At 34.2% G+C, this 19,513-nt stretch overlaps 1 protein-coding gene across 1 annotated transcript in view; it reads right to left on the bottom strand.

Moving 5' to 3' along the window:
* The window catches only part of LOC113508512 (transmembrane and TPR repeat-containing protein CG4050), a 128,025-nt gene extending 114,114 nt beyond the window's left edge, over nt 1-13,911 (bottom strand). The window contains exon 1 of the mRNA XM_026891592.1: nt 13,071-13,911. Within this exon, the coding sequence (XP_026747393.1) occupies nt 13,071-13,376 (306 nt within the window). The 5' untranslated portion in view covers nt 13,377-13,911. The remainder of the gene's footprint in view (nt 1-13,070) is intronic.
* Between the last annotated feature and the right edge of the window lie 5,602 nt (nt 13,912-19,513).

Raw genomic sequence — 19,513 nt, 5'->3', positions numbered from 1 at the left:
CAATGCTCGCTTCACCAACCTTGGCTTACGTTTTTTTTTTTTTTTTTTTTTTTTTTTTTTTCAAATAGGCCGTATCTCAGGCACTTTTAAAACGTTATATTACTGACTCTAGTTGCACGGTTCCAAAGTGTCATTCTTATGGAGAAGAACCGGCAAGAAACTCCATAAGTTACTCTTTTCAAAATAAAATTTTACAGTAGCATTTTACATTAAAATGAATGTCTGCAAGAACAGCGTAAATTAGCAAAACAAGTATCAAATAGCAAAATGTTAATGATTTTCTATAAAAAACTGACCTCCAGAGAAGAAAAATAAAATAACGTTACAATGAAGTAAGTTTTGCTGAGGTTTACACTGTTGATACATATACAAAGCACATTTCACAAAAAAAAAAAAACAAAGGAAAACAATAATAATTTAATGATAATTTTACATAATCTAAATATGTAGTCCTAATCAAATCCTTAACAGGAATGTCAAGGCATGTCATAGCTTCTATGAATAGAGCTGTGGCTAAACTAATAGTAGATAACAAGGAAAATAAGATAATGATCTAGTAGACCGCCAGGGAGACCACATGTACAGAGATAATACTAAGTCCACGCGCGTTTATCATTTATATAATCACTAATTTTATAGTACGCTTTCTTTACCAGCATAGATTTAACGGTATTTTTAAACTTGTTTAATGGTAAACTGGTTATAGTATCTGGCAATTTATTATAAAATCGAATAGAATTCCCTAGTAGCACGCAAAGTTAGCAATTGAATATATTTTGTTCAAGTCTCCACTATTGTGTTCAGATACAAAAGGAACTAAGATTTCAAGTATTGATAAAGTTGAACGAAGATTTCGTTTGGATATCGTAATAGTTATTAAGAGGGCTCAAATTGTAATTTAATTAGAACTTTGTAACACTCAACTCTTTAACATCTACTATAGTCCTCCTACACTTTTGTGTTTCTAATGAACAACATTTTCTATGTCCAAGTAGCTCTCTTGAATTTCTGTATACAGTTTTCAAAATATGAACGGTATCGTTTAAGTCTCGTTGTTTGTACAAATTGTAGGATACCACAGAATTAGTCCATCACCACTTAGCTTTCAATTTAACCGCTCGTCAAGCCCTTAGCTGTTAACATTTTAGGCATAGAAATTAATATTTATTAGCTTCCCATCTTGTAAGTTGTTACAGGCAGACACTAATTAGGCAGCGCTAATTAACAATCTTATTTGTTTACTCGCCGTTTCTATAAAATTTTATTAAGCTTTAAATGTAATTTTATTCAAGCCCACTTATTTCTCGTTGGTTTCCTTAGACGTTTCAATTAACACATTTAGTATTTGCTTTTATTATAATAAATGTACACTTTGCATTTTAATTTATTCAGTACTTACAGTTTGATATTTCTGAGGTATTGTTTATTGTGATTTGTCATTTGTTTATATTTTGTTACAAAAAAAATATTGGCAGATAATTTGCTAATACAATTGGCCAACCCTCAAAATTTTAGAACATTATTCTACAGTATGGTTGATATCAATAATATTATTTTCTTAAAACAAAAACATACAACGAACTTCAAATAACAGAACTGATCCAAACTGTAACAAAACTGATGAACGTGTACCAAACGACAGCTACTCCATGTCAAATGTGAAAATAATCAATAAAATTCGTTCATCGATTACAAAACTCTGATGAATAAACATAAAAAAATATCAACGAATTGAGAATATTCTTATTTGAAGTCGATTTAAAAGTAACTTATAAACCCACAACATAATCGAAAACATAATTAGCAATATAAGCAAACTAAAACTCTCTTACATAATTTTATTTAGTATTGAATTCAAGTAGATCCCACATAACGTCTAGTTCAACTCCTTAGGGTCGGTGTACGTGAAAATAAGCACCTTAACTTTACAAGTCAAGAATATCTGGTCACGTAGGTGCGTCAACTTAAGCCTTGATAATTTTCAGACAAGCACGTACAATCTGTTCTAGTCTTAAAATAGATTAGTTCCAGCATGAGAACAAAGCCATTCGTTCAATATTAAATTACTAAACGAGGAAGAGATCTGCTTCGGAAAATTCAATAATACTTTTTGGATTATTGAATCTGCTCGTCCGAATAATGCTATTATTTTAGTAGCAATATTACTTAAGATATGTTTATTGAATGTCTGATTTGATGAATGACTCGTGTTGATGTCTTTTATTGCGAGCTCCATTCAGATAACATCTACATTAATTTATTCGTTAGGGATATTCACAATGTTGGCAATAACATCATGGGTTACACTGCCCAATTGCGTGGAGGGATATTTTTCTCATGTCAAAATGCGCGCATTGTTGACGCGTGCTCTCCCTATTTCCATCCCCTCATTATTAGAGGCAAACAAATGATTGGGGAACATGCCGACTGTACATTGTTATGCAATTATTTTTTCAACTCGAGGGAGCAATAATAATAGATGAGTAACATTAGTTCGTATAATTGCTCTAATAAAGTTCACAAAAATTTTCAAGGGACTTCATAATTACGTCTTCATTTTTGAGTTAAAGTCTTACTCACCCTCTAATCACACACAGTTCTAGTTATAAGGTTATTAGACGCGCCACTAGAGCCAGCCAGAGCGAACTTTATTAGCTTTTAAATAACGAAGTTCAGCTGTTATCTGCATAGAAGTTGGAAGGGGAACTTTTTCCACAGCAGAACAAACACATTAAAGGATCCCGCGTCCACGTCCTGGGGCAAGGCTCGAAGGCGCGATAAACTTGGTGTGCTGACGTTGATTTATGGTTCCGTTTGTTTGTCCCGGAGACAGCCGGCTCCCAAGTCCCGGTTCATCCCGGAATACCGGTTAAGATAAGACGCCTCTAATGCATACTACAAATTACTGGACGAAATTGCTGTTTACGCATATACGGGGCACGAGGAGCGTTTGCTAATTCGTCTGGGGGACTATCTTACCTTATGCGCGCAGTTGATTATATCAGATCACTAAGATGCGATAATAATCTTTATCTAAAGGCAATAAAGTCTGATATTCTATGCCTGCGTTTAATGGAAACAAGGAAACAAAATTTGCTGGTAAGAGATGACTTGAAGTTTCGAAGTACAATGAAATACATTTTGGAGGGTAGTCCATATATTTATATTAAGGCTGTTTATATCAGTCGCATGACAAATTAGTCCCTAAGCGTAAAAATAAATATGCGAGAAGATAGAAAAAAACCGGGAAAGTGAGAGCCTTTTTGCATAATGCGACATAAAAATATTTAATGGTTGTTTTTAGTACCGGCTTTAAATTTTACAGCGCAATTACATACGTTTAGGTGATGAACTGGTGCTGAAAATTTTTGAAGTAATAAATAAAAGAGGGTACCGTACATGGTTTTAATGGAGCGTGAAGAGTTGTCATGAAAACGGCTGACATGGTCAGTGCAGGGCGCCTGTCCACAAGCCACTTCAAGCGAGATGCTGTCACCGACATTTTTAATATTGCTGGGGTGATTTCCCTTTGTTTTTTCATGAAAATATTTTGCATTTTTCCTTTTTAATCAGATAGTAAGTACTCAACTATACTGAAGAGAGATTTTGGCGTTGAATGACGATGATAAATAAATCAGTGTTTCTTAAAAGTCTCAAAGCATCAAATAATTGTATGATACGATTTTATGATGCTTAGTGCTTAACATTAGAGCCTGAATAAAAACGATAAAGCTACAAGAAACTTCAAAGGCAGACAGCCTAAGTTGATAACTAAGTCAAAGCTTTTATACCTATAGAAGTAGGTTCCATAAATAACTGTACAAATGTGAACGGAAAATGATTCTGACAGAGATTTTTGTACTGAATAAGTAAGGCTCTGAAGTTTAAACAACTTTATAAATATGTATTTGAAATGTAGGCTGTGTTTGTGTCTGCCTCTGTTTTTATCCACGCTCTTTATTTTTGATTTCCGAATCTGTGCTAATATTAGCCAAGAAGTGTTCAACTCAGAAACTCCTAGTACGGTTTTTATCGTCAGCTTTAGAGGAAGATTTCTAATCGTAAACTAACGAAATCGTCTGCTTTAGAGTAAGGTTTCATATCGTAAACCTACGGCACATAGGAGCCAGAAAGAAGACGTTGGAGACATTTATTCTCGCTAGCAAGAAACCGATCATATGCGAGTTGGACTCGTGACATTAAGTTAATAGCGTTTTTAAAAAAAATCGTGGATCGTATGGATGGATTCACGCCTAGTAACAGACGGACGGACAGAAAGCGGAACCTTAGCAGGGCTTCGGATTTATATACCCTTCTCCTAAAAAACAAGAAAAGTAAGCCACTGAGCTAGTCAAATGACTTAGATGTAGATCATCTATTGCTAATATTTCTCAACTCCTATAAAGTAAACCTCGTCGTGAAACTGTTAGTGTAACCTTTACGCTGCGAGGGTGATGTCTTCTTCAGCCTAGTATTTCTTAAGTTATGTTCGGTTCGGCTTCCGGTCTTGAAAAGTTGCCAAATTCATCGTACTATACAAATATATACGTATACATATCGCGGCTTCAACACATTAAAATGTTTAGACTCCACAATATGGCTTCAAATACATAATACGTAAGCCGTGAGAATTATTTTGTTTTTAGTTACCCTCTTCATAAAGTTCATACAGTAGAGTCAGTTTAATAGAGACTTAATAAATATTTCTAAAAAAAATAACGCAATTTGAAGTTTAGTTTTCTACTGGTACACGGGTACGTCTATTGCCGAGTATTCCTACGAGTATACTTATTCATTGTGTACATTACTACAAACGCCAGTAACGTTTTAGTTTGACTTAGGATACGAACTATGACCGCAACCTCGACACTTTTTGCGAGGTCACTGGCTTTTACCACATAACCAAAGCCGACACGATTCCCTCTCATATTCTACATGTATAGTTTGATTTTTTGTCAGCAAAAAGTAATTTATTTTAACGTACAATGCCGCACGACATTGCTCTGTGCACGTTTGTCTTCAACACAAAAAGTGCTCTAGAAAAATGTATTGCACTTTTCTACGTGCAGTTTAATGGTTGAGAGTAGAGGTACATGTACCTACGCGCTAAGTTCAGTTTTTATTTTTTTTGAAGACTTGTTTAAATAGAAAAGAAGACTGTTGCCTTAAATTCCGTTGTATAATTATGCCTAAAAAGATATTACGACAGCTTGTTAGGTACCTTGCTAGTTAGTGTATTAAATACTTTGGGCTACATTTGTTTTTCTCTAGTGTCACACTGCTGGGCAAAGGCCTCTCTCAAATAACTCCACTTAGGGTACGATAAAATATAATTTATCCTATGTCATCTCTGCATCATCGTATGTATGAATTTAGTTAGCATTAAGCTCTTCCTTTTACATAGTTCATGCATAACAATAATTGTTAGTTAATAATCAAATCCTTTTTCATGTATTGTTCTGTATAGTAAATATACCTACAAAATAAAAGAAAAGAGACATGGAATTATCGTTACTACAAACAAATATAAAGCTAATATTTACTTCGACGATTCGGTACCAAATAATTTTATTTCCTTGTAAATAGGAGTAACAGTTAGTAGACATGAAAACTCGACGGAGGCGAGACTAAGCGCTTTGCTGTCAGAGCCAAATGTGGAAGTAAATCCTAGCAAGGAACCAGAAATTAAATGTTTGTTTCGTCTGGAAACTACATATATACGTCCGAGGATATATGTTACTTATACTTTAAAGTACTAAGATTATATTTATTTTATTGTAAAACGACTCTTTTACAATGATGTATAACAATTATGAGTACAACCAGTAAAACAAATGCAACATACAGAACTTCACGACAAATTGCTGTATTATCAGCAAGGAGAATGATTTCCGTATTATTTTCGAAACAAGTTCTTTGTATTGTAAGTTCAATGTACATGATTTAATAAAGCATTGATAACTGTCACCAAATTAATTATTTTTCTACGAATTTACAACATACGAAATAATGATACACGTAGGTAAAGATCCTTGCTATATCGAATATCGGTGTTTACAATAAATTGAAACAATACTTTCTGGCCAAAACAGAGTATAGCAAAATGTCCAACATAGTACCGCCCGTTAAACAATGGGTCGTCTCGGTATATCAGATGACCTCGTCAACTGTTGACAATGCAGTTCTTGTTGGCAAAATTCTGAACCCTACTATAAGCTCTTGGAACAGGAATGTTGATATTATAAAAGCAAGATGCATGATAGCACTGTCTCGATTCCACACTGGAATCATGACAGTGCATAGAGTTTTCCATTCATAAAAATATAACATGACGCAGCTAGGGGCTGTCAAATATTTTTTTTTTTAAGCCTGGAAACTCAGACTCTTGACACTGAGGTTCCGTGCAAATGCGCTAAATAAATACCATTAGCAAAGAACATTGGTAACCTATCGAATTTATGACCGTATCAGTCATTGTTTCCAAAGCTCGACTTTATTATTTTGTGTTTAGATATCAAATATCACATTTCATGAAGAGTACTATGGTAAAAAAACGAACAGGCACACAGCATATTCCCTCAATAATAAGTTACCTATTTCACTCTTCAAGTACGTAAAACCTAAAAAAGTGTAGAGCGTGGAAAAAGTATATCTTAAAATAAATATCTGACTTACAGTCTACTGCTTTCCATTGACCTCTCCAAAGTTAAACATGAGCCAAGCTCAATACAAATTATCCAACGAACGAAAAATAAACACAAGCATACGTAAATCGCTACGAGGGGCGTCCAGCTTAAATTGGTAGATAGTCTTGTTAAGCTACATAAATTGTGGTCACATTCGGGGTCTCAGTTAAACTGGCGAGCATTTTAAATGTACAGCCAAATATTTACAAGGATAAAATTATTTTATAGCCTCAGTTGAACGATGCCATCGTTATTGAAATATTTCAATAATCCGTTATTACCCTGTCGTGTGATGGTGTGTTTTAATTTAATTTTTCATATGTTAAGTACTTAATTTTTTATGAAGGTCTTCGGGTTTTTTTTTCAATTATTCGCAAATTCATTACATTGTGTAAGCTGATTAATGCTGATACCAAGCTTTTAATACAGGCAACTGAAGAATGCCAAAAAATCTTGACAAAACCATTAAGACCCTTCGAAGAGTATTTGACTATATCTGAATAGTATAGATGTTAATATGATTAAAGTAGATTGCTATAGGTGCTTATTTATTAAATCAATAAAAAATACAAATATATAACGAACAAAGATAGAAGTAGGATTTAATAACATAAGTTATCAGTAAAAGTGTACTGCAAAAAAACTATCTATATCTATATGACATAGTCAATCAATTTTGATATTTTAATCGAATACCCAACCAGTGGCGTCTCGACATCTTTGCTACCTACATTCTCCTATCCTTTATCAAAGTTACTGAGTCTGAAGTCCATTATTGCATTTAATATTTATAACACATACGCAACATGCGATATTCCGTGTAAGATGTCCCAAATCACTTTAACACTGGTCGGAAACCACAAAAAGAATTAAAACCTGTTCATTTTGTTGCTGCTCTACTATTTTTATTCAAGCAAAAAAGGTTGATAATATTATTAAGTCTAGTACTCAAGTAAGTTAACTGTAACAGTAAACTATTAATCCATGTTGATGTTTTAGAAACTTCAATTTAATGCGCTGCTTAAAAAGACTCTAGTATCTTGTCGCATGATAACTTATTGTTGTAAAGCAAACAAAACGGACCTAAAAATGCAGAAATTTAAAGTGATAACATTAGCTGGCCGCACGTAACAAAATGTTAATTTAAAATTAAACAGGCTTAACGCTTCGTGTAAGCAAGACCACGCGATCTCATAAATTACTCGAGTGCCTTACATACAAATGAATTTCTTGAAAAGGTCGTAGAAATTAGAAGTTCACGTCAATGTCCGGTCACGCGAGCCCAAAACTCTTTGTACATATTTACCTGTTGTATTATTTAACTGTAGTGCTTATAACCAAGTTGTAATTCAGTACTCGCTCCCTAAATAATAGCTACCTATGTTATACGGTTACGCCCATATAAGTGCCGGGACTGAAACTTTTATGACAGAAATAGGGACAAACACGCGCCGTTTTGAGTGTGTAGTTGTGTACTGCCAACCTAATAGTTACAGTATTGTTTTCGAGAGGAATTATGAACTTACCCTTTATTTCAGAGGCAAACAAACTTGTTAGTGTTCTCGAGAACTGCTTTGCGAAAAGTCGTTAGGAGTTGTAAGAAAGTTATCAAGTAATTTTGTGACGAGAATGTGACATTGATATAATGTAACTTTAATGTCCTCTTCTTGTATTTCATAAGATCAAACATTTGTTGTTGTAAAATGAATTAGATGCAGCCTTGACAAAAAAACATCACGTAGAAAAACACATTTATCTCACAACAGGAAGAGGAGCTTAAAAGATTAACTCGGGAAGCAACTCGCCTTGTTATTTAAAAAAATCGTCCAAGGCCGTTCCTCCGTCGTATTGTGAATAAAAACACGTGAAAATTCCCTTTAGCTTGTAATTAACAAACGACTGACAGGTATGAACATGAAAATCGCATAGCGAAAAACTGGGGATCATCGAACGCGAACCTCTCATAAATCGGCATTGGCGGGCGTGGAATAAAATAATCGAGTGACAAAGCGCTCGCACTGAACGGCTCGATCCCTGATATTCCATGCATAAGCAATATAAAATGTTATTCTGTTCTGGTGAATAATTTATTCTCGATTGTTACCCTTGTCAACATCGGAACCAAAGTTTGTTCACCAGGTGTTCGATCAAACAATTATACGTGTTCCACATTACTTTCCGATAGGCTACCGTGTTTGAAGCTTCGATTATTATAGCCTTCAAAAAGGTAGAAGACTTTTGGACTGTCGTTGGCAATGTGGTATTACCGTCAAATTTTATTACTTCAATCATTCATATATTTATTTGAATACTGAGTACTTTTTACGAGAATCCTATAATCTTATGCATTGCCCACAAAATGCACAGTTTGACAGTGAGTGAGTATGAGTAGGTAAAAATTATAACTAAGCTTAATAATTAATTAATACGTTCTATTATTACGACATAATTATGTTCTAGTTATCGATTTAAAATACTTTGTGAATTCATATGATTGCGGTTTTAGTTCGAAAACAATGTTAATGTAAATTGCTCCAGAAGTATTGTTATTTGTCTGCATAAGAAGAATATTACTGGACTACAAAATCTTACATCGTTATATCACCAAAAAAAGAAAAACAGCACAGTCATTATTATAACAAGAACAAAGATCATTATTATTCATTTTATTTCTTGTTCACTAGTTATCTGAAACTTGGTGGTATTAATCAAATCTTAAGAAAGTTAATATTTAAAGTGATACAGGCTGAAAGTTTGTAAACAAAAACATCGAGCGGACGCTTCGACGAAACCAGAGGAAAAACTTGTTCCTCTGACAGTGATGGATGTGGCCGGCAAACGCGCTAACGCCGCCGACCATTTTGCTAAAGATACGCGCCGAATACCTATACTTAATACTAATTCGGTAACTGTGAGAATTTCCACAGTACTCATTTAGGAGAATACTTATGAGCCATTATTTCAAGAACCTTTTAAGGGTCTGGATGACTTTGTTAAACGTCCTATAGTAGCGGCCATTATTACTTATGTACATGCTGTTTCGCTCAGTTTAAACTTTTGTTAATTCTTTCATAGACATATTCACATATTCCTGATAGATAAATCCTGAATAAAGAACGAAACTACTCAATACATTTACACCTCTTTTTTATCAATACAATATATACACGTGCTTTTGATAGCTTATTTGCATTTTGGGAATAACGTTACTCAGGATTTCGCTAAGCTGACGTGTAAAATGGCGGTAATCTCTTATTTAAATGCTTACTAATACCCCGGCCATTGTGTTGCCCGATTGTACCAGCTTATAGAATAATTTGATAGATGTCACGTCGTCACGTTGAATTACAATTGACTTTTTATAAAACTCCTGATTGAATTTGTAATAAAAATAACTGTACAAGGGACATTGCATTGCATTACATTTTAGGGTAAATTGTGTAGAGTGGTCTCTCTTTTAATAACTACGACAGTTTTACTATCGGAGGTAGAAAGAGGTGCATAGTTCTTAATGTTATCATATAAAAGAGGTTCTACAAAAAAAATAATTCCAAAAGCATTCGAGCAGCGAAACTATAAGAATAATTCAGGAATACTGAGAATTGAGGAAAACGACAATTCTTTTCTTACTTATAATATAATAGGTCAGTTTTCGGAAACGAGAAAAAATCAATTAACGCTATGTTTTTGTATTATAAATGACACCTATAAAAATAGTAGTTAAATGAGAAAACGTAAACTAAAGCCTAATGTTTCAATCTTAAGACGATTTGGAATATCGCTTGTATAATTAAAATCGTTTTAAACATTTTTATATTCTAAACTGATATCAGAAGAATATTTATCTAGAAAGGCTGATTCATATTTCGAATTATATTTCTCTACTTTCATTCATAATAATTACACTATGAACAATTACTACGGTCGTATTTAATTATTTCAAGCTGAAACATTAGTGTTTAAAAGGTACTTTATGTTAAAGGCCAAGGCGATGTCTTTTTTCCGCAATTTTCTCTACCTTTCTCTACCTCTCACAAGTCGCAATTACGCTCTAAGGCTTCGTAAGGCGATCGACTTTTAGTTGACTTGTTTTATCTCTTATTTCAGGAGCCAGCCATATATCTTCCAGTGACCTTTTATTTGACATTCAATTACTTTATCCGCACTGCAAGTTGTAGTAAAGCGATTTAATCAAACTACATCTCTCTGACTGGAATTCTAAATGAAAACTTGTAAAAGAAATAGTCTTATACGAAGGAATCTTTTTGTATCAAGCTACTCAATTTTATTTGGGACTTGGTTGGATAAATATTTAAAGCTGTAAAACATTGGGGCAGTAAAATCACACGACTCATGTACCTGCATAATACATGACACATTTTTTCTCTCAATGTCTCGAGAATACCGAAACAGTCGCTGTTCGTTTAACTTTATTCGTTTTTGTTTGAGACTTAAAAATTAACATCACAAGGCAATTTTATGTAGATGTTATTCACTTTTAATCCTGCCCTTGGAAGTGTCATCACGATCCTGTTCCATTCACTTCATTAAATAAACCGGATCCCGAGTACAAATAAAAATCAAATCGATAAAAGGAAAAGGAATAGAGTGGCAAAAATACTTTTTATAGCAAGATCTTCCTCAAACTGTCCATAAGAATAATTAAGGAGGAAATTTCTGCTTAATTCATAAATGTTCGTTCGCGAAGGTAAGCGTTTAAAAAGCACATTTATAAATATTTTTTAGCTCAGTATTTGACTTAGACTGAAATAATATTTCGGTGCAAAAATTTCATCTTCGTATTGACTCTATATCACAACATAAATATTTGTATTCCTATCCAACATCTTGGCACACTCAAATGGAGCACTATTGTTCGATTTTGTTTTTATTTACAAATCACGCACGTCGTGAAAAAGTCTCGCAGAGTCATTTGTGTACTCCACCCACTCCCTTGACAGTCCATTCAACGCCTTACGCAGAACATATTCAAACGGAAGGAGGAGCGATTACTTTGATTACACTTTCCGTTTACAATACCCCCGCCGCAGCACGTTTACATTGTTCTCCTATAGGCATTAAGAGGTTTTCAAAAATAAATTTGTTTGTGAAGGATCTATTCAACTTTCGATCATCCAAAGTTTGGAAACGTCTGTTGTAATATTTTCAATGAAAAGAAAGCTGCCACGGTTCATTAGACTTTTGGGTTGAGAAAATATTAGCAATCTTCTTCATACAAATTCCTTACTGGGAATTTCGTATTTGCAAAATAGCTCTGACCAGTATCGATATTATTTTCATTCTAGCATAGTTCTAAAATATTACAGAAATACAAAAATCCATTTTAGAAATGCAGAAGCGAATAGTGAAATTCGATTTGAAATATACAGCGTCATTTTACGTTAAAGCGGTATACTAGATAGTAAATTGGCGATAGGGCATTATGCACAAGGTTGAAACATTCATGATGATTACATCCATAAATTTCCCGGTTACCTGCGCGTAAATGGTTGATTTATCACACTCGTACAGAAGTAATGTGTCGCAGTGTTTCGGGTCACCAATTATATTTGCATGTTCGTGCAAATACATTTGCCGTGATAAATGACAACAAGAACGAAACAAAATAACGACATCATTCAGACTTCATTGGAATATTTGGTTCGTGTTTGTGCATTCAGATTGTGTCCCGATCGGGCACGTAGAAATGGAGTGTGCTTCATTATTATACCTTCAACCGGCGTGTTGGTTTTAGATTTAATCAATATTTTGGCATAATTAATAACTGTTTTTTTTTCTCATACTCGTAGTCATGGGAATTTAAATATTATGTTTCGGATGTGTTTAAAATATGCACTCAGCTATATCAGATACAGAATATTTTTTTCTTTTATTTGAAATGAAGAGATTGTTCTGGTTTTGAAATATTAAGATTCTATAAAGCGTCCGTCAGCAAAAAAACAGGTATCATAAATTGCATTAAGAAAACGTTTTTTTTTTATTTTGGTTTAGCATGAAATACATTTTGATTTGATGAATAAATTATCATTTTAATCTCAAAATTTGCATCGAATTACCATTTCTTGTTAGGCAAAGTGCAAGTTCATGTCTTGATAAATGGTATTTTTTTCAACCTGTATCTCTTATCTGCCAGTTGCAAATCATTACGGTAAATAGAGTCATTCACACTAAGACTTGTCAAAATACGATGTGAAGTTGAAAGCTAATAATTATTTACTTGAAAATTTAACGTTTGGTATTTTTTTATTCAGCACATGACATGATGACAAAATAAAAACAACGCACATAGAAAGAATGTAACTTTATAAATCACAAAACGTTAAGTAAAATAATAATAACATTTTCGACGACAGTATTCCTTACCTTATGTATAGGAGTTCCCCAAAAATCGTTGAGGAATATATTTGAAATTGGAGTCTGTGGTCTCAAGTCTCTGTTTTCTTTTATGGCACTTATGTCATCGAAGACGAAACCGCAGTACAAACAATTGTGGTAAACGAGAATGCAGGCGAGAACCAGAATAGCGCCTAGACCTCGGCGCGGCGGCTCTGGCAGGTCCTCCGGCATCTGATTCTGACCCGTCAGGCGACGCTTGCTACGACCTGTTCTAGTTCTTACTGCCGACATCACTCCTCCAAACCTACACACGCCACTCACGCGGTCCATCATGTATAATCACATCGGCAAACAATATTATTATTCTAATAAACACGAGACACTAGAAAACAGTTTCCAATAAGTACAGTCATCTATGTTAAAGCAAAACCGAGCCGCCAGAAATGTTTAGTAGCTAGCGAAAACACAATCACGAATAGAGCCGGGGTAATAAATTTCGCTACTCAAAATCAGAGATTAAAAACGACTAATACATAGATTTACACTACCGGGCACTGATAAACGAATGTTACAATTAATGTTTAGGTTATAATCAAGCACATGTCACTGTGTTATTTCGAAATTGTTTCATTTGACATTTATGTGATAGTTTCGTTCCGACGCGCGTGGACACACCCGCTCAACGGGCAGATTCGCCGACAACTGCCGAAGAGCGTCGAGCGAATGCCGCGTCGAGTCACGTGACCCGTCGTTTTACTGCGGGTCGTTTTGTTATGACGCATGCGCCCTAAACACTCGGTCTGGCGGCAAAATATTTTGTTAGATATTTTTGTTGCGAAGCTTGACTTGCGGATAGGGTAAATAACAAAACAAAATTACAATAATATATTTTTTTAAACTTGATTAAGTTATGTTTATAGGTAAAATAGCTATAAAAACATGTTTATTCAAACAATAAATTAATTTAAAAATGTAACATATTTTGCATTCAAATAAACAATGCTATGTTGACAATAAGTCAAAACCGTCCAAGAATTGTTTACACCGCGTAAGATTTAAGTGCAGTGGCATATTATCACAATTTGATTACCCTACGGTATTATGAGCGCATGCCCAGAGGTTGGCAGCGGCCGGGAGGGGTCGGAGTAAATGTTGATGACGACATTTGCTCGGGTTCGGGAGCTGAGATGAGAGCGCTCACGGATTGGAATACGCTCCACTCTATTATTCGTTCCGGAATCGAAAATTCGAAATTAGAAAGCGAATTGCTAATGTTTAAATAAATTAAACAATTAATTATGAAATGTTGCCCGCTTTACCGTTTTATTTCGTTTCTTTTTTTTTCAAATAGATCCTTTTTTTGCGATCGTGTTGAAACTGCTTGTTATTCGTTTTTATTCTTTTTGCATCAACTGTACCGAATGATGAACTCTGTTAATAAATAAAAGGTTTTTCATGTCGCGGAGTTTGGTCGCATTTTAAGAGTAAAGTTGGGCAATCTCGTCGTGACTTTTTGGAATGAAAATAAGAAACGGAATCATATTTTTGCCATAAATCAATAAGACGGTGATGTAGAAATATAACAATTCTTGAAACTTTTTGTGTACTGGGTTCCTTCTTAAGTCTTAGAAAGAAAATTCTATTAAGGTACGATTTAGTAAACATAATATTAAACGTATATTTTACTTATTTAAAATAAAATAAAATATATATGGGAAAATATTTCAATATTTAACATGAAATAAATGTTATCTTAACCCTATTTAAGGAGTAAACCAAGCTATTATAATGTGTCTTCATTCAGGTAGTTCTTTTAATCGCCGTAATGACAAGGGCCGTGCGATATTTTGTCTCTTTTTAATGTTTGTATGGTAAATATCGTTATCTCTGTTCTCATTTCTTATACTTACCACGCGGTCTTGGTAGCCCCTGTAATTGAACAATCGGTATTTATAATTGTACATTATAAGGGTTGTTGAAAATTGAGATTATGTGTAATTTATTTATTAATCAAGACATAAACAGTCGATTTTCCGAAAAATATTTTTTTGGTTAATATAATTTAATAGGATAAAATTTTATTTAATAATCGTTTATTTATTTTTTTTAATTATTTTTTAGTGATATTCATTGTGTATTTCCTTAAAAATCACTTGAAAAATTACAACGTAAATTATATCCGTAACGTACAGAATACATACTAACATAACTCAAAAGCTATAACATCGTAAACCAACACTCCAGGGACTAGATGCCTGTTACATAAAAAAAAGTAAAAACCATTCGTTCGATGGCCCATGACACGAAGATGTCAAACTTAAAGACGCGTGTTTCATACATTTTGACCCCCAATTGAAACTATTTCCCAACGGATACATAACCAATTACTGTGACAGTAAAGTAGGACCAAATGTAGGAGATCATAAGTCGACTCATTTATAAAGAACTCTGGGACACCTAACTGCGTAAAACGCAAAATATGGACGTGATTCGTGGAAGGAGGTGGTAGAATAGTCTAGATCCGATGTCGCTGGTGGTGTAAGTTTTTGTTTTGATGTTACTGGTTCACCAGTTGTCATTTCGTTTTCATTATTGGTCATTAGATTAGATTAGAATATTCTTTATTGTACACCATGGAATTACAGTAGTGATTCCTAATCTAGTCATTAGTCGCGAACATCCCAAAACGGGAGCTCTTTTTACTTGCGTCGAACTATAACGTTTTGTTTATGCATTTCTATTCTTCTTTTTCTGTTGTTTAATGTCATTAAATAATGTATTTACTTGCGTTGTTTAAGAGACTACATAACATATTTATGATAACAACAAAAAAAAACTTAACTTTATCTTTGGACATGAGACCGCCGCGCTGTCAATAATAATATCAAAATAACACATTTGGCTTTCGCTGAACAGATCATTGATTTTCGACAGTATTCAAGATTGCTTTTATTTTACGCAACTAATTATAAATAACTTTATAAAAATCATTTTAATTAACTTAAATTGTCTCTGGAGATTCGTGTTATTTTCTAATAAATAAAAGGGTGATTGCGGCATGAATTAAGCATGGATTTCCATCCACAAAAAATACATAGAAACAAAATTACAAACTAGAATCAGTTACAACCAACCGCTCAGACTCATATACATCGCCCATCCAGAATATTTATTCGCAGCATCCCAACATTGGCTGGGGCTATTGAACTGTAAACATCCCTACAGTATTAGTTGTAAAACGAACAATGTCCACTTCCCCTCACTTCAATCTTTTTTCAATTACAGTAACGATTCACTGGACCTTTTACGCCCTTTGTGGTATTCTCGGCTAAGAACGTTCATTCAATCATGTTAATTATTTTCTAAAGGGAATTTTCGAAGGGGAGTTTAAGGGAATAGAACTTTTCTGTACAGGTATTGTTGTGAGTGCCTTTCAAGGAGCTGAGTAACGGTCGAAATAATGGCTACTTGAATTGTAGAACAGAAAAATGAATAGGAGAGGAGTGTCGGGTTGGTCATTGCTCCTGAATTAGGTTAGCGAACTTTGTATACACAAATGGAGTTTCTTGTGTGCTCAGCAATTTAGGGGATTACTTGAAAGATAAATTGTATTGGCATCTTGTGATAGCTACTCGTATATAATTTGCATGATCTTACTACTCTCACAGCGCTTTGAGATATTTATATACTAAGTACTTTATAGGACTCATGGCGGGTCGGGCATTCGGTTTTCGCTCTGCCACGTGGCTTTCCTTATAATTTTGCCAATATAAGTTGCGTCTTTAATTTTAATGAAACCGAAACTGAAGAGGCTTGTTGAAATTATCTTATAAGGGTCTTTGACAACATCGATTATAATTAAAAATAACCACGTTTATAGAACGGACGCCTAAATAAGCCAACATAACAAAAATAGTAGTGAATTCCCAACTAAAATGGTTTAAGCAAACAATCTAAATTTAATTTGATTCGCAGAAATAGCTGACTGCGAAAACAAGTGAATAAATATCTTGACAAAAATGTAACGAACAATTCTTATGAGTGCGCGACGACATTATGTACCTAGTTTTATTTCAGTCTCTCTCATACCTTTAAAAGAACTATATACTACAGTTTCACAGAAAGGTAAGTAGCGAAATTCAACCTTAGGTCGTTGTGATAAGAGTCGTGTCCATTGTCATGTACAATTCACAGAGCGACTTGTCCAAAAGCCAAAAGTCACTCAGAACTGTGGAAAGAGCTTTGTCTGAAGTTAGTTTTCAATCGAATATGAAATGAGATAAGCTGAGAAGGCAGAGTTAGTGTGAAAGTCTGACGGACTACTTCTTTGTTAATTTCACATCAATATCAGGAGTCAATGTCATTGATGAATGAAATAAATAGTTCAATTTAATACCTACATAATTTCTGAAGGAGAATTCTCACAGTATTTTTTATTTAAAAATTTGCCTTACCTAAACCTAAAGGTAAAATACCAAATTTTTAGATCGTACGAGATGTTTGTCATTTAAAAAAATCGAACTCATAACACCACGCGCCGCGTTAGAGATAACCTATTCAACTGGATTTACGGCTCATTAAATCCAGATTGAAGAGAAGTACAAAAAATCTTCAAGCAAAACAAAATATTCTGATTTTATTTTCAAAGTATAAATCTATTTTAAGAACAATTTCTTGCTATCTTCAAAGAAATAAAGATGATTGATGTGGGAGTCAATCAAATCCTAGAATGGAATACTGCTGAAAATATTTAAGCTAGACTGCAGAAAGAAATATGTCTGATAAGGGTAAAAGACTAAGGGTTCTCTACAAACAGGCTAAAGATATTTTTTAAATACCTAACAAATTAATGACCGCACTAACCGACACCAACAGATTTTTAAAAACTGATATGCCTAGCTTTGAGTATCCTCAACAACTAAATGAAAATTCTACTCCTTTGATTAACTAATAAATTGTTTAAAACATAAAGACGAATGTCTATTAAGTTCATCCAAGTCGCACAATCACGGCAAATCACAGTATATCCACCAGATTACAGTAAGATTATAGCATCATTTTAAACTGCAATATCACAGGGGTGTACGCAAAAAGGTTGGCAATTAATTGTGGTCTCTTTTAAAAGAGGTGAACTTAGGGGTTACGTTTTGTTAATGTTGCGATGCTTCCGGCGAGGACCGGACCTAAACGAAGTTATTAAATAGACAATTATATAATCCGGATTACTTTTACAAGTTGTTTCCGTTAGGCAATTACCCATAGGTATGTATAGAACTGGAGATTTTAAGTCCATTATGTACCTATTGTTGTAGCTACCCATAGTACTGGAATAAACTTATTAATATTTCTTGACTCCTGTAATCATTTGTGTATTAAAGAATAATCTAGCTATCTATTTTGGCGAAATAGACGAATAATGAAAAATCAACGTTAATATAATGAATTAGGGAAACCAAAAGAATCCACTTGTACAAAAATAAGAGTAAACGCCACAAAATAAAAGAAAATGCATTTACATCAAAGGCATTTAAAACAAAACTCAATTATGTTCCAAGAAAAACCAATGCAAAAGCTTCACACAATGTTTACAGGATCGAAATAAAGGGGAAAAGCAGAAATCCTGAGCGAAAAACACGTTAATTCATATCCCGGCGGAGGTTGGTATTCTCCAAGTTTTTTTGGGCAGTCCGTCAGGGGACGTCGACTGCAAGTCGTGTCCTACGGGAGCTATAGTCCCGAAAAACTGAGCCCTACAGTGATTAATGGAGAAACGTGGGTAAGCACCGAATAAACACACCCCACGTCCCCTGCAGGCCCTCAGGTGGTTCTTGTTTTTGGGGATCCGTACCCAATGGGTAAAAAAGTAACCCTATTACTTAGGTCTGATAGCAAAGTGCGGTTTATGTGGACGGTAAGCCTAAGGTTTAGTCTGGGTATTCATTTGCCACTGTGCTGTATGTCAAAGACCGCGATAGGTGGATAGTTAAAGTTTTCACAGACGTTCAGAATTTCTATGGCAAATTGATCATATAACAAATCACAAATTTGAGAAACCTACTATCAACTTTTTAGCATTATTTTTAAGTTCATTTCCATGGAACCCTGAGTGACACGAGTCCGGCTCGTACTTGGCCAGTTTATTTTTGTTTAACCTTGCATCGTTCTCTACGTACCGTGTACTCGATTTGTTTGGTCGTGTGGACAATCGTGGAGATTTATTCTCTTACATTAGCTGTATTGATGTCATTTTGAATTACTTAAGTCGGGACATTCATTTTGATAATGTCGACCTTACTCTGTTACATCTTTATGTGTTACTTTATTATGTTTGGACATATTGTCTTTTTTTATACAGGTCCAAATTTGAAGTGGTCCGCAGGTACATTTAAAACCAGAACCTTAACCCAGTAACTTAGCTTAATGGGACGCAATTCATTTCTTGAAATGTGTTTTTTTTTTAATCTGATATG

Source organism: Trichoplusia ni, chromosome 2, assembly GCF_003590095.1.
Source record: "Trichoplusia ni isolate ovarian cell line Hi5 chromosome 2, tn1, whole genome shotgun sequence".
Lineage (NCBI taxonomy): Eukaryota > Metazoa > Arthropoda > Insecta > Lepidoptera > Noctuidae > Trichoplusia > Trichoplusia ni.
Note: the sequence above shows the minus strand (reverse complement) of the source record. Positions and strands in the feature narration are given on the sequence as shown.